Here is a 17134-nt window from a genome sequence, read left to right as displayed (position 1 = left end):
CACATTATTTATATTCGTTAAATATATTTATTATTTATGTTATTTATATATAATTTTTGTTAATTATCATATATGATACAAAATATGTGTATTTTCATTTCTACAAAGTAAAAAATAATTAATATAATATAAGTAATAGTGTATTTTCATTTTTTAGATTTTTTAAACTATTATTAAATAATTGCTTTAGTAATATAATAATAATAATTATTTTTTTTTGAAATAGGGGATCGGGGGAGTCGAACCTTAAACCTTTCAAGACTACAGGATACACTTTCCACCAGACTAAACCTTGGAGTGCAATATAATAATAATTATTAAATTATTAATCTACACCATAATTATATCATGTGTGCCAATATTCTTGTAAATTCTATCTATTTTTAATTTTATAATTAAAAAAAAAACCAACTATTTCAACAGTGTTTAATAAAAGTTAAATAGGGTAAATCCAAAATCCAAGTCAAATCAAAGTTGAGTTGCAAGTGCATGAACTTCCTGTGCAATATCAATTATTACTTAGCTAAGCCTAACTTACTCATGTCTTTATTTACTTTGATGTCAATTAATTAAGATTCCTATGAAAAATAAATAAATTATTTTCTCACAGAATATAAAATTATTATTGCAAAAGGAAATTCTCAAGATTATTTTTTTAGTAATTAACCATTATTGATATTCAAATTTGTTAATTTTAGAGACGATTATAATATTTTAAATAAAAATAATTAGTCTCAAAATTATTTTTTTAAAAGTAGTGGTTAACTGTAATTTAAATAAATAATTTGAATAAATAAAAGCAGTGGTTAAAAGTAGTGATAGAAATCAATGATAATTTTTCATAAAGAAAATTTTAAAAATTATTATTATTATAATTATTTATTATTAATTTTGATCAAAATTATTATTATTTTATTAATTTGATTTGATTTAATTTTTAATAAAAATTTTATTTTTTTATTATTATTATATATAATCAGTAATGATAATTCTTTATTTAGATCTTCTAGTTTGTCATTATTATATATGATGATAATGATTTTTAATAATAATTTTAATAATAATAATTCTATTGAAAGCTTCAGTTTAGGCGTGGGACGGCTCTTAAACGGTAGAATTATTTCTCGTCCTTTTTGTTTTTCAAAAAAAAAAAAAAAAGCATTTTGCAAATACCTAAAATATGTTTCTTTTGTCTCATCAGAAGAATAGTTTTTTTTTTTTAGAAAATTAAATTTTTATATTTTTATTCATGGAATATAATATTATTTTTTAATAATAAAAATTTAATAATTTTTGTTAATAATTTATAATTATAAATATATTTTTATCAGTCAGATTAAATTGTTTTATTAGATTTTATTTCACCGTTAAAGATTTCCATCAAAATATTAACTTTTCATTTAATATAATTTATTTTATAAAAAAATTCAAATAGATTTTAATAAAATCATGCAAAAACTTAATCTTGTTTAAAATAAAATATTTTTAAATTAAAAATAATAGATTTTTTTCGGAAACTTTTCTAAAAAAAAATAATTTAATTGAATTTTTACAAAATTTTTTTTATTTCAAATGGGTGTGAAATGAGGTTAGATTTATTCAATTTTAAGCGCATCAAAAGCATTTAAAAATTTAATTAAATAAAAATATTTTCTTTCATTAAAATAAATTAAGGGATTTTTAAATTACATAATTTTTAAAGGAAATAATTTCCTTCTTTAAAAACAATCATGCTAGGTTTTGTGTATTTTATTGACATTTTAGGTATGAATTTTATTATAATTTATTAACTTTTAATATGCAATTAAATAATTAAAAAGAAATTATTTCTTACAAATATTTTTTAAATAATAAATTTTTACATTAAATTATTTTTTACAAAAACAAATGAAGCCGTAATATTAGATTGGGAAGTTTGTCAAATCTTTCGCTGAACTAAACCTACCTCCAATAAACACTTATTCAATGAATTACCAGCGTAATGATTTACTTTTTTGAAAAAAAAAAACAAACTTTTTTCTTAACCATACATTTACACCCTGTTTCGGAAAAATAGAGTAAAATAAGGAATGATTTTATAAAATAAAGTTTTTCATGATTTTTAAATCTTAATAATTTTTTATTATTTAAAAAAATATTTAAAAGTTTTTTAAACCATAGAGGAAAAATTACAAAATTATGGATTTTTTTTAAAAATATTGCTGTAGACATTAATAAATGTATTAGCTGCTACGAAATGTAATATGTTTTTAGAAAAATAAGAATAATAATAATATTTATTTAATAAAAAAAATTATTTAGATATAATAATAAATGTATCTAAATAAATTTGAGCGATTTCAAATTCTACGAACCAGTATATATAATTGGAGAGTGGGACGCTGAAGATGCGGCCATTTGGTTCCAAATAAATTGGGTCCTCAAAAACGGCCTGGTAAGCAAAAACAATTAATTATGAGATCTTGAAAATTAAATAATCCCCCACTTTCAGATCCCATTTCAATGGTTAAATCATTCACATTCAAATATGTGGTTGAACCAATTTATAAAAGTAATTTAAAAAAAAAAATTAAGAAGAGCTTTTATGGTTTTTCTAAAATCAACCAGAATAAGTACTCTCGAATTTAGCCTAATATTTTATATTTTTTAAAATTAAAATAAAGTAATAGAAAATAAATTATTTTATTAAAAAATATTTTCAATTGAATGTGGATTGATTTGGAAGAAAGAGCTTGAAGAAGAATATCGCTTCCTAACTTTTCTATCTTTGACCAAGAATCCTAAATGTGAATTGAGCAAAAACTTCAAAGCTCCATAAACTTTAAAACTCACCATCAACCGCATAAATCCAAGCCATCTTTAGGATAATTAACCCTAATTGTTATGCCAAATCTAGCAATCCTTTTGCATCTTATCCACAGTTTTTAGATATTGCCTATTATTTTAAGGTTCTTGGTATAAAATTACAGTGAAACTCATAAAATTCCTTATATTTATATTAGGAGTTTATGTTTACTCAGTCTAAAAAGAAATCTCCCATCATTCCAATTTGTACCAATATCATGACAAGTCCTTTCATTTGCACCAAAAGGCAATATTTTCTGGTCTAAGTGCATTGCATTTGGACCAAACACAAAGAACAAAAAAGAAATAAAGGGTATTCATTTTAGCTTAGACCCAAATAAAAGATAGACCAATGGCATATCTCCAATTCTCCACAAAGAAAAAGAGTGGTAGAAATGTGATTCACACGTTTGCTAAGGTGGAATTAGTCCTTTCTCTACGTACAAGAATAGGATAAAAACATAGGAGGCTTGTTCAATCATTTTCAGCTTGGAGCTGCCTTAAATTGTCTGTAGGATGAAGTTAAAGATGCCCATTTATAAAAGAAACAAACTAAGACTCTAAGAGTTCTTCTAGTTAAGGACAATGTGAATATGAAATCCAGGATGATGACTTTAAGATTGTAGTTTGTTAAATTGTCTGCAGAAAAAACAAAGAATTAAAAGTAGACTCTTAGAGAAGTACACGTGGCATGAGAAATTGAAAGCTTATATCGAAAAGAATTTAAAGATAAACCTTTCAAGCAAAGAATCACTTAGAAAGTTGTGAATCAAACAATACAATTGGTTGTTGAGGTCAAAGATAGCTACCTTATATGTTGGCCCAACAATATTCCTGTTGACTATGATCTGCAGAAAAATTATGATCAATCCACAGTTGTTCATATCTGCAAATCCCACTGTTGCTTTAGAATAATGGCGTTGAGGTTTCATCAGTTGATGGTAACCTTGATTTATGGACCAAAAGAGAACCTACAAAATTCAAGGCCAAACATTTTAAAATCTGAAATAGCTTCATTTTCATTAGTGAAGAAAGCAAATTCATGCCTAAGCGTTGTTAGTTGAAGTTTCAAGACGCTAAAGACTTCTAATCTTTGTCAGCTCAAGTTTTTACCTAAGCTTCGAGGTGATAAGCTCTAGATTATCTGGTTCATAAAGTCACCAAATTCTTAAGACTCGAGGAATCAAATTATGTCGTTATGCAAACAAGCATTCTACAACTACCACGAAGCAACTTATGTCCATAAACTGTAGAACCATTCCTTACCACTCATCATAAATCAAATCTCACATCATCATCCATATCACTTTTGACAATTAAAGAATGGCCCTACAGAAGATTTTTATCAGAAAGTGATTATTCTACTGTAGCTTTATTAATGGCGGCGCACGTTGCATCTATTGGCTAATCTAGTCATCAAATCAAAGCCAATTCCCCACATTCCCATCTCATCCAGCAGATATGATAGTAATCATCAATCATTAAAATAACCAGAACGTGCTTCTACACAGTAACGAACCAGATATGGATACTCTGCTTGGAAAAAGCCAAAAAGAATCATGCACATTCCTTCAAACAACAAAATGGGACATACAAGTTGCCAGAGGACTGCACACACCAGTACAGGCAACAGCCATTCTTCTTCAATTTGAATATACCTCTTCCCCACGTTAGAATTAAAATATAATAATATTAATATGCTTTGTCCTGATCTAGGAGTTAGCAACATTGTCATGCAAATCAATATCAAATGATACAAAATACTATTTTAAGTATAAACATTGTAACCTTGTTTTCTCCGAATTATTTGTCAAATTTGGCGGGCATCAAGTATTAGTGAATCATTTCATCGTGGTATGAAAAGTCATCGAAATCAATAATACACAACTTCGTTCATAATGCGTAGGACTGGTAAGTAAACTGCAAACCAGTTCAGTCACAAGATGCATACTGCAAGCTGTGGAAATAAGTGTTCAAGGGGGGAAATGAATATACAGAGAGACAGGTTTATAGGTTGTAATAATGGTAAATGTAAAGTTGAACACTGATTCCTAAAGAAAAAGCTATTAGGAAGCAAGATAATAGTGCACATCAATCACCAAGTTACTTAACACCCTTCCTCCTATGTCAGGCTCAATTAATTGGAAATGCTCCAAGGCCCATCAATCAACATTATCACAATTATCAAGCCTTTAAAAATATAATCATTTGGCCATCTCGGATAACGGAGCAGTGAAGCAGTTAAAATCTAGGCTTTTTAACCCATGAATGCATAGTAAAGCAAAACATACACAGAAGAAGAAAACAAAAGGACAATGTCATTTTATACAAAAAGCACCATGAACATGTCCATTACATTTGAACCTTTTCATACAGTTCTGCAATCCTGAACCCCTAATAAATGGCCATGCATCTTTGTAAAAAACATAACTAACCAGTTCCTCACACCGTGATTTACATAAGCAATTATAAACTCATAGACATTATACGCTCTTGAAGAGTTAGATTCATGATGGATCAGGTATACACTTACAGAATATTGCTTTTACATGGTCCAAATCTCCTCAATCCCAACTTGCAGTTGATTGTTGCCGACATATGTCCATAAATTTGCACTCGCAACTGCCACAGGACATGCATCCTTTGTTTTTCAGCAAGCAGTGGGCATACTACTTGTATCATATTAGTATTGACATCAATGTTTGTCCTATTAACATTTCCTTTTTCACCAAAAATAAATAATAATAATAACAATAAAACTTCAAATATGAGCAAGGTCAGCATGGCACAGCCAACTGCCAAGATCATTACAAGCAGAGTAGCAGACTGTAGAAGATATCTTTCATTGAAACTTTGTGCCCATTGTTTCAATTGAAAAAATATACATACATGCATTCATAATTTTATATATATATAATTATTAAGAATTATTATTTTAACTCTTTTTCTACTCTTATAATTCTCAAAATGGACTTTAAGTCTTCAGAACTACAAAATAAATATGGAATGAAGATTTTTAAAGAAATGTGTAAAGTGTAAACAAGGCTTAACATAATGAAGAAATTCCATTACATCTTTGAGACGGATGTAACAATAGTAAACTTGATTGCATCAGCAGCAACCCGTGTTCCAGATAGTACATTTCAGTTTTTGGGCCTTGCAGAGATATAAGACATGGAGAGATCAATGCATGACATTGTAACATGCAACAAATACTAGGAACAACCAGATTGTGAAAAGAATAAATACATTCTCATTGATTATCTTGTTTTTAAGAGGATGAGACCAAAGACAAGTCTCTGTTAAGTTATGGAGGATGTGTCTGTTCACCATAAAAATTCTTCACCACTGAAAATGAGAGGGACTAGATGGCAGCAGATACTTCAAAGGAACTAAGTTAATAGATTGTTACCAAGAATCTGGCTTGTTGAAGCAATGGACACGGGTGCTACCAGAAGGGTGCCATACTTCAAGATCATTTCCCTAAGAGCATCCCAATTCCATCTATCTGATTGCATCACACTCCACATGTACACATGAAGAATTCCCAGAAGGAAAAGAAGAAAGGTTGCTGAAGACCTAACACTTATTCCACTATTGTTCTCGTTTATATATCTTCTTTCCGGGAACATAACATACATTTAATAGAATTTAACATGGAAAGCTTTTGAAAGGCTAAGTCATCTACAGTTCATTTGCATGACGTATGATATTACGAAAGCCTTATGAAAGAGGAAAGAAATGTGAAGTACACCCTTTGGCACTGTTTTGATTGAGTTAGTTTTGAGTTAAATTAATAGTGGTAGACTAAGACTTGTAGTCTAACAATTAAAAATTTCATATTTATATAATTTGTGTTAAATAGAAATTAATGTATGGAGTTAGGTTAAAATTAAAATATTAGTTATGAAAAAAAATATTTGCCTTCCATGTATTTGACATTTGATATCTTTTAATTTTTATGAACAGTTATTAAATATTTGTATTGAAAATGCCTCGTGGAAGTGGTTCTGGTTCTACTCAAGGGGGTGGTAAACCAAGTGAAGATATTGGGTGGAAGTTTGCAACACCTACAGGGAAAAAAGGAGAACTGATTTGTAATTTCTATGGGAGAAAAGTCACAGGTGGAATAACAAGATTGAAGTTGCACTTGGCTAACATACCTGGTCAAATTGCAGGTTGTCAGAAAGTTTCTTCCCAAGTTAAGAAGGATATGGCCGCTGTCCTGAAAGAATACCAATTAGCTAAAAAGGATAAAGAAAAAAGAGAAAGAGAATTAGAAGAAGAAATTATGAATATAAATAGAATCGAAGATGATGAAGAGGAGGAGGAGGAGGAGGACATCGAAATGGAAATGGCGAGACGGGCGAGCATGAGACAGTTGGAAGAAGATGAATTTAGAAGGAGAACTGGATCTAGATTTGATGTTGGTGGTAGTAGCAGACAAGTGTTGGGTCGTTCTGCTACTACACGTGAGAGAGGTAGAGAAGCACAAAGATATGCAGAAATATCTACACCGGCATCTCGGTTGGCTGCCACAGAAGTTGAGATAGAGAGAAGCAGAGCTCAACAAAAGCAGCCAAAATTAAAAACTAAATGGTTGAAGACACAGAAGGAGAAAATGTTGAAAGCATTTGAAAATTTTGTTATACATAATAGACTTCCCTTCAGTATTGTTGAGTCACCGTGGACAAAGCCACTTTTAAGAACAGCAGCAGAAATAGGGCCTAATGTATCTCCACCTAGTACTTATGAAATTGCAGAAGTTTATCTAAAAAATGAGTACAATGAGATGAAAAAATATATAGCCTCATTTCATGGAATATGGAAGGAGAGGGGAGTTACCATAATGTGTGATGGTTGGAGTGGGCCAACACGTATGGGTATAGTAAATTTCCTTGTTTACTCAAACAGAGGCACAGTTTTCCACAAGTCTGTTGATGCATCCAATGTGGAGCATAAAGATGGAGAATACTATTTTAAAATTATGAAAGAAGTAGTGGAAGAAATAGGCCCTCAAAAAGTTATCCAAGTGGTAACGGACAACGAAGCTGCCATTAAATTAGGAGGGAAGAAACTAATGGAGAAATTCCCTAATCTATATTGGACTGCTTGTAGTGCTCATTGTATTGATTTTATTTTGGAAGATATTGGAAAGAAGAAGAGTGTGAAAAAAATAATTGACCAAGCCAAGGTAATTACTCAATTTATTTATAATCATAATTGGGTAGTCAATTATATGAAGAAATTCACGGACAATAGAGATATTATTCGACCTGGCATCACTAGATTTGCCACAAACTTCATTGCTTTAGAGTCTATTGTCCGTTATAGGGTGGGGCTAAGGAATATGTTCGAATCGGAGCAATGGATGATGAGTAAATATGGACAAGCAACAAGTGGTCCAGCGCATGAAGCCAAGAAAATTGTGCTTGGCTTAGGCAGCGAAGGAAGAAACTTTTGGGAGAGGGCACAACAAATAATGAAAGTTCAAGAACCTCTCCTGAAGGTTTTAAGATTAGTTGATGGAGATGACAAGCCAACAATGGGATTTATATATGAGGCAATGGAGCGAACAAAATTGGCTATTCAAAAAAATTCTAGAAGCTATTTGGAATATTGGAGAATAATTTATCATAGATGGAATTTTCAATTGCATCATGACTTGCATGCCGCCGGTAAGAACATTGTATTATAATTTGATAGTTTAGAAAATTAAGTTGTTAAATTAAAAGATAACTTATTATCTATCTTCATATTTTATTTTGCAGGATATTTTCTAAATCCTCAATATCAATATGGCCCACATGATATTGGAAATGATAATGAGATCATGTTAGCTCTCAAAAATGTGATTCAACGTCTAGAGGGGGATTTAGTAAATCAAGGAAAAGCATTAAATCAAGTAAGTAACAACTAACAAGCTAATTCTCAAGTGTTACTACTATGTTAGTGTAGTTGAAGGCTTGAAGCTTGAACTGTTGCTTTTGAACTTGAAGTTAACTTACTGGAATTTGGAACATGTAGGCCCTACTTTTTCGGGACAAAATAGAGAGTTTTGGAACAGTTTTGGCGCAAAAGGCAATTAAGTTCACTAATCCAGGTACTAAGTTTATAAAATAAGTATAAATTATTTTTGTTCGTTCCTTTTTATATAGCTAAGTTCATTAAAATAATAAAAATTTTAAAATATTTTGCAACTGAGTGGTGGATTAATTATGGAGAAAGTGCTCCTGAGTTGAGAAAAATCGCTATTAAAGTACTGAGCCAAACAACTTCAGCTTCAAACTGCGAGAGAAATTGGAGCACATTTTCTCTCATTCACACAAAGACAAGAAACAGATTGAAGTATCAAAAATTACATGCACTTGTCTTTGTGCACTACAACATGAGGCTGAAAATAAAAAATGTGACAAGAAAAAGCCAACAAGAGTTAGACAGGAGCTATGATCCAATTAATTTGGATTATATTTTTGAAGAAGATGATCCGTTAAACTCTTGGTTGGAGGAAAGGGAATCTCCATTGCTTGATGGGCAACCAAATCCATGGTTAGATGGTGAAGAGGCGGGTAATGCTCCATCACAGTCTGAATCTGCCACTCAAACTCAAGGACAACAAGGTGCTGCTGGTGATGATGATTCTTTTATTTTATCCAGCTCTAGTAGTGATGATGATGATGGTGGTGGTGATCAAGGTGGAGGAAGAACCACAGTTGAAGGAGGTGGTAGTCGTAGTTCACAAGATCCACCTAGTCAAAGACAAAGTGGAATTAGAATTGCTTCTGAACCATCTCCGATGCGTACATATCAAAGATCACGAGGCTCTCATAGTTCTAGTACCGGTGGTGCTGAAACATCCCAAACAAGAGGTAAGGATGTTGCATATGAGGAGAAGGGGTCAATTGATTCATTAAATTATGGATACAACGCTGGCACGTATAATCCAAATTTTATGTATGGTGGTGGACCTGGTGGTAGCTCATCATCTGAAGATACTTCATCAAATTATGGGTTCCATGGCCAATTTAGAGGGATGCCATATCCAACAAATTATCCTCCTGCATATTCATATTACCCCTTATCAGGAGCAGAGTTAGCTTTATCATACCCTCAGCCAACTTATGGTGATCCTAATGATATTATGGGTGGTGGTTTTTTATTCAGTTTTGATCCACAGCAATACTATCAACATCAGCAGCATCACCTTAATGATCAAAGCTCAGAGAGCCAAAGTCAAGACCAACAAGAACCTGCACGACGTTCTTTTTGGTGGTAGTGAGGTTGGTAATTTCCTATATGGTATTTAATTTAAGCTAAATAGTAATATATTTGATATATTTATGTTTATTATATATTTGTATACATTGTTCTGAATTAAATCTATTGATATCATATCATTTGATGAACTTTGCAAATTAATTTGAAAATTTTGCATAGCGCCAGGCCGTTACCGTTACGTTACGGCCGTTACAGACCTGTTTCCGTTATCCGCGACCGCGGCCGCGATCGCGATTTAAAACCATGCTTACTGTCGTTTCATCATCTCAGCTGGTTTTGTGGTGTCGAGGGAGGCCGGTCACCTACCTCACTGAGGTCCTGTAATGCCTGTTCTTTCTCCTCTTTTAAAGAGAATTCAGACACAAAAAGATAAAATAACATCTTGACATAAATATCCTTGTTTATTCCATTCATATTTGTCAGAGTACAAGTGTTTATTTATGCTGTTTGTACATTCAAGGAAAATACCTCTTCAAATGCTGGATATTCCAGACATGGGGTTCCAAATTTCCTTGTAGGTCTTCAATTCGATATACACCCGGTTTTACAACTTTGATTATTCTGAAAGGGCCTTCCCAGGTCGATGCTAGCTTTCCTACTGCAGCTCTCTTTCTTGTGGCTTCTAGCTTTCTTAGTGCCAGATCTCCTACCTTCAAGCTCCTTTCCCTAACTTTTTTATTGTAGTAGCGAGCTGCCTTTTGTTGATAAGTAGCGGTGCGGGCTTGAGCTTCTTCTCTAATCTCTTCTAGGACATCTGAGTTACCCCTCAATTTGTCATCATTAGTGTTCTCGTTATTGAACTGGACTCGGTGAGTGGGGACTCGTAACTCAATGGGGACTACAGCTTCAGTGCCAAATGCCAATGCAAAGGGTGTTTCCTTCGTTGGCGTTCGAGGGGTGGTCCGGAATGCCCACAGGATGCTATTGAGCTCATCTGCCCAGTTTTTCTTTGCTCCATCCAGTCGCTTTTTCAATCCCTGGAGGATAGCTCGGTTTGTAACCTCCGTCTGGCCGTTGGTTTGAGGATGGGCCACCGAGAAGAACTTGTGCCATATGCCCATGTTTCTTGTGAATTCCTTAAAGGTCTTGTAGTCAAACTGCTTGCCGTTGTCTTATATAAGTATCCTCGGTATTCCAAATCTGCAGATGATGTTGCCCCAGACAAAGTCTATCATTTTCCTTGCTGTGATAATGGAGATTGCTTAAGCTTTTGGCCACTTTGAAAAATATTCCACAGCTACTACGAACTTTTTCTGTCCTGTGATCTTGGAGAAAGGTCCCAGGATATCTATGCCCCACTGTGAGAACGTCCACAGGCTGGATATGCTGGATTGAGAAGTGGCTAGGACGTTGATTGCGTTGGCGAACCTTTGGCACACGTCACATCTTCTGACAAATTCTTCTGTCTCCTTTTTAACTGTTGGCCAGCAGTATCCCTGCCTGAAAACTTTGTTCGCCAACGTTCCTGCTCCTTCATGAGCTCCACATATTCCGTGATGGATCTCTTCCATGACCCTGGTTGTCTCTTCTAGACCTACACACCTTAGCCACGGGCTAGACTTCCCCCTTCTATACAGGGTTCCCCTCACTGCTTGGTAATTGGCAGCTCGGGCTGCGATTTTCTTTGCCTCAACTTTATCTTCAGGGAGTTTTTCCTTTTCTAAATATTCCAAGTATGGGGTCATCCAGTTTTTCCCTTCTCCGATCTGCATTATAGTGTCTGTTTTGTCAAAGGCTGGGGTGCTGAGGTGTTGTATGTATACCTCATTCGGAAGTTGTTCTAACTCTTCTTTAGATAATCGACTAAGTAGATCTGCCTCCTCATTTTCTTCTCGAGTTATTCTCTGATATCGCACAATGATTCCTTGCTCACCGAGCTCAGCTTCTACGGCTTTTACTTTTGCTAAGTATTTTTGCATAATTGGGTCCTTCGCTTGATATGCCCCCGTTATTTGATTGACCACCAGCTGAGAGTCACTGTTTATTTCAAGGTCGGTTGCCCCTACCTCCATCGCTATCAGCATCCCGTTTATCAGGGCTTCATACTCCGCCATGTTATTGGTGGCATCGAACTCTAGCCGTAAGGCATAGCAAACCTTGAATCCTTCTGGCCCTTTCAACATTATTCCAACACCACTACCTTTAGCACTGGATGCCCCATCTACAAACAGACTCCAGTTAAACTTTCGTGAGGGCTGCTCATTGCGCCCTTCTCCTGTTGCTTCCGTTGGTTTTTCACCGAGCTCTGTTTGTTCTTCATTGAAGAAACACTCTGCTATGAAGTCAGCTAGGGCCTGAGCCTTGATGGCTATCCGAGGTCGATAATCGAGGCAGTGGGGGCCAATTTCGACATACCAAGCAAGCATCCGTCCTGACGTCTCCGGTCTATGGAGGATTTTCTTTAGAGGTTGATCTGTCATTACCACTCCTTGATGGCTTTCAAGGTATACCCTGAACTTCCTTACTACTAATAAGAGGGCATATGCCAACTTTTCTATGTTCAAATACTTGACCTCGGCGTCTTTGAGCACCTTGCTGACGTAAAACACTGGTTTCTGCTCTTTCCCTTCTTCACTTACCAATATGGCACTTACGGCTTGTCCTGATGCTGCCAGATAGATAAAGAGTAGTGGGTTGCTGAGTACATGGGGTGAATTGAGGTATTGCTTGAGCTCCTTAAAAGCTTGTTGGCAATCCTCAGTCCATTCAAAGTCTGGAACTTTCCTCAACTTCTTGAAGAATGGTCAGCACCTCTCTGCTGATTTTGACATGAAACGGTTAAGTGCTACCACCCTCCCGTGAGCCTCTGCACGTCTCTTACGCAGGTCAGCTTAGGCATTTTCAGTATGGCTTCCACCTTCTCTGGATTTGGCTCGATACCCTTTCCACTAATCGTACCCCAGGAACTCTAATGAAGAAAGCGCACTTGATCGGGTTCAATCTCATTTTGTACTGCTCCAGCACCTCAAACACTTCTTTCAGATCTATCAAGTGCTGATGAAAGGTTTGACTCTTTACTACCGTATCGTCCACATATACCTCCACATTCCTTCCTATCTGCCCCTTGAAAATTTTATTCATCAGTCTCTGATATGTCACCCCTGCATTTTTCAACCCAAAGGGCATGGCCCTATAACAATAAGTTCCATCTTCCGTTATGAACGAAGTCTTTTCCTCATCTGACCTGTCCATTGGGACTTGGTGATAACCAGACATTGCATCCAGAGACGACATATAATCAAAACCGGCCATGGAATCGACCATTTTATTAATAGCAAGGAGGGGATAACAATCTTTGGGACAAGCTTGATTCAGATCCGTAAAGTCTATACACATCCTATACTTGCCATTGGCTTTTTTCACTAGTACAGGATTTACTAACCATTGTGGGTACATGACTTCCCTAATGAACCCTGCTTCTTCTAATTTCTGCACCTCCTCCCTGGTGGCCTGCTGTTTTTTTTTCCCAACCACTCTCTTCTTCTGCTTTATAGGTTTTGCCCTGAGGAGAACGTTCAACTTGTGGGTCATCACCTCAGGGTCTATTCCTGGCATGTTAGATGGTTTCCAAGCGAAGCTTGAGGCATAGCCTCGGATTAGAGCCATTGTTGCCGTCTTTTGTTCTTCAGTCAGGCCTGCGTTGAGGCTGAAAACTTTGTCTGTCTCTCCTTCAGACAAAGTGAAGGTTTCCAGCTCCCCCACAGGTTCTGTCCTGACTTCTTTCTTCTCATCTCTGACCTCCATAACCTTTGAGTTGATTCTTTCGTCTACTGAGCTCGGTTCTGCCACCGTGGCCATGTATACCGCCCTTGCTTCCTCCTGACGCCCTCAAACTATTCCCACCCCTGCCTCTGTTGGGAATTTCATGGTCAGATATCTGATGCTGGTCACCACCTCGAAGTCATACAGCACAGGCCTTCCCAGCTGTAGCTTAGTGGGAGCTTCACTACCAAGAACACGGCATAATGAGTCCGAGACAGGGGTGGCTCTCCCAAAGTCAAGGCCACATTCACCTTACCTTCCACGGTTACTGGAGTTCCTCCGATCCCCTTTACCGGGGATTGATCTCGCACCATCTGCTCCTCTGGTATCCCCATCTGCTGGAAGACCCTATACGGCAATAAGTTTACTTTGCTCTTGTCATCAACCAGGATCTTCCGAACTCGGTAGTTGTGGATGACAGCCTCGATGATAAGGGCATCGTTGTGAGGCATTTGAATGCCATGGGCATCTTCAGGGAAGAAAGAGATGACCACAGGGGAATGCTCTACCACCTGCATGACTTCACTGCTGCTTCCCTCCCCGTCTCGGCTTCTCTTCTTTCCCCTCCTGCTCATCCGTCCTCGAGTTCCTCCCACAATCATATTAATGGTTCCACTAAAGCCATCATTCACTGGCCCTACTCCCAGTCTTCGGGGCCTTTCCACTGCGGGGTTCTGCTGAGGTCTCTCTCCTTCCGGTTTTTTTATAAAGTTTCGGAGGTGTCCCCTCTTTATCAGCCTTTCAATTTCGCTGATCAGCTGGTAGCAGTAATTGGTGTCATGGCCGTGGGTGCGATGGTACTGGCAATATTTGTTTGGATCTCTCCGGCTTACTTCCGCTTTCATAGGCTTGGGCCATTGAAGGAATTCCTTGTCTTGAACTGCCACGAGCACTTCGGCTCTGGAGGCATTAAGGGGGGTTATTGCTTTGGGGACCCGAGATAGGGGCGGTCTCTGCTCTCTTCTGTCCCAGGGCTGTCTGTATACCTCGGGTCCTTTATTGCGTCTTCTTTTAGGTCTGTCCGACCTCTTCTCTTCTAAGGTTCTTCCTCTATCTGCAACTTCTCTAGCAAATCTGCTGGTCGTTAAGGCGTCATTTTGCTATGTATTTTTCTGCTCTCTTCATCAGTTCTGCCAAGGAGATGGGCGGTTTTCTACATAACGAGACAAAGAACTCAGGAGAGGTGGTTCCCTTCTGCATGGCTTCCACAGCCCGGCTTTCATCTAGCTCAGGGATCTGCAGGGCCTCCGTATTGAAACAAGCTACATATTCCCTCAAAGACTCATTCCTCCTTTGCCTGACTGTCTCCAGGTAGCTAGTGTTCCTGTCAGCCGGTACTCCTGCTATGAACCAGCTGATAAAGAAGTTGGCGAGGTCGCCAAAACTCTTAGTATTCCCAGCCTCCAAACTGTTAAACCAGGCCCTTGCTAGTCCTGTGAGTGTCGTAGGGAATACCTTGCACATTAAGGCATCTGACAGGGTCTGCAACTCCATAAAGGTCTTGTAGTTGAGAATGTTCTCCATCGGGTTTCCTGTCCCATCATATGTCGCCATGGAGGGCATCATGAACTTTTTAGGAATGGTCTCTTGTTGTATCCACCCCGAAAAAGGTGAGGAGGTGGGCAAAAGAGTCTGACTGTGGTCCTTTGCCCCCAACTCGGCCATGAACTGTTCCCTCATCTTTTGCAGCTTCTGATCTACATCTTCTTCCTCTTGTCTCGACCTCTTCTCTAGGCGACATCCCTCTCTCCATTCCTCACTCTCCGTCCTTCTGGCTGTGTCCGCGGAATAGCTTTCTGCCTTATCGTTGTCAATGAGTTCTCTCACTCTTCTTCCGTGAACCCTGGCTATCGGCTCCCCTTCGTCTCCGGCTCCTCTGCTTCTTTCCCCAATTCCCCTACTGCTCTGTTGAGGGATGGGGTAGTTGAAAGTTGGTTGGGGTTCACTGATACGGATTCCTTCAGCCATGGGAGACACATTTAAGGGGGTATTGAGACCCCTCTGCCGCATTATCTGCCCCAACCAGTGGGCCGTATTCTGTAATTGAAGGGCCATGGTCTGAAGGTCTTGGTTGGATATGGTGGCTACAGGTACATTCCCTGCAGAGCTCGGTGAGGGATTAAACAGCATTGGTGGTTGGTTAGTGGGGGTTGTAAGGCTAGAGAAGGAGAACTGCTGCCCTTCTTGAGCAAAACTCAGGTCATTTGGGGTGTTAACGGCGTGATTTTCATTGTGGTTAGCCATTCTGGATCTCAGTGGGTATTGTAAGAACGGAACTCCGGTGACGAAAAGATCTCTTTCGCTCCCACAGACGACACCAATTGATATTCTGAGATCTAGAGAATAGGGTTTACAGTAGTTGTGTGAGCTTAGATGGAGAGGAAGGTGTTCCTCTCCTTTTATTCTTTTTCCTTTTGTCTGCTAGTGATGTCTAACAGTCTCTCTGCTACAATGCCACCTGCTTCTGTCACTCAACTGCGAAATGACTAGACCCGTTGTCCTTCCTCTTGTCACTTTACCGGGTTGAGCTTCCTCTTATTGGGTCTGGGCTTGTGAGTGACCTGGTCCACTCTGTGTGCCCGCATCCGGGCTGAAGGCGTGGGAGTAGCCGGTCCCAGAGGCTTCATGAGCTTTGGGCCGGTACTAGCCTCTTGGGCCTGGCCTCATTCCGGGGTGGTGAAGCCCGGCGATTATCAGATAATAACTAGAAAGTTTAAAGTTTATCCTAATCTGAATGCTAACAAAGGTTAATTGATTTGAAAAGACTTCTCGCTGCCATTGCACTCTTAGTCGCAACTATGTCTTCTTTATCCATAATTTCCATGTCCATGTTGTTGGCATGTTTTCTCTATGAATACATTCACAACATGTAGCATGAGTGAACCAAAGCTGAGGCATCAAGTGTTATACTTTTGACAATAGAGTCAATGTCAACCTCGTGGATACCAACATCGACCCTCATCAACATTTGATCTTTCCACTATGTCCTTACCGACCTTCAAAGGATAGGACCTCTCACGAGTGTTGAAGCCGAAGTAGTTATAGCCAAAATCTCTGCCACAGATGATGTCACCTTCTAGAAGAGTAGCATTCCAGTAGAAGGAAAATATAAATTATCTAATATACACATCCCGCATCAAGCAAAATCTAAGAAAACTAAAAATTTCAGTCTGAATGTCATTCCTGGTGCATAATTTTGGTCAAGAAAAGAGTCACCTGACTCTTGATAAAGTAGAAGCCACATTGATAA

At 37.2% G+C, this 17134-nt stretch overlaps 2 protein-coding genes across 2 annotated transcripts; both read right to left on the bottom strand.

Moving 5' to 3' along the window:
• Positions 1 to 3142: 3142 nt before the first annotated feature.
• On the bottom strand, positions 3143 to 16352 carry LOC110605970. Its single transcript, XM_043953587.1, has 3 exons — positions 7008 to 16352; positions 5378 to 6914; positions 3143 to 3815 (listed from the first exon to the last, which is right to left on the bottom strand). The coding sequence occupies exon 1, from the start codon at positions 12540 to 12542 to the stop codon at positions 11325 to 11327; it is 1218 nt and encodes a 405-aa protein (XP_043809522.1). The 5' UTR covers positions 12543 to 16352; the 3' UTR covers positions 3143 to 3815; positions 5378 to 6914; positions 7008 to 11324.
• On the bottom strand, positions 14010 to 14729 carry LOC122722394. Its single transcript, XM_043953086.1, has one exon. The coding sequence runs from the start codon at positions 14727 to 14729 to the stop codon at positions 14010 to 14012; it is 720 nt and encodes a 239-aa protein (XP_043809021.1).
• Positions 16353 to 17134: the final 782 nt, after the last annotated feature.

Source organism: Manihot esculenta, chromosome 18 (genome assembly GCF_001659605.2).
Source record: "Manihot esculenta cultivar AM560-2 chromosome 18, M.esculenta_v8, whole genome shotgun sequence".
In the NCBI taxonomy this organism is placed as follows: domain Eukaryota; kingdom Viridiplantae; phylum Streptophyta; class Magnoliopsida; order Malpighiales; family Euphorbiaceae; genus Manihot; species Manihot esculenta.
Note: the sequence above shows the minus strand (reverse complement) of the source record. Positions and strands in the feature narration are given on the sequence as shown.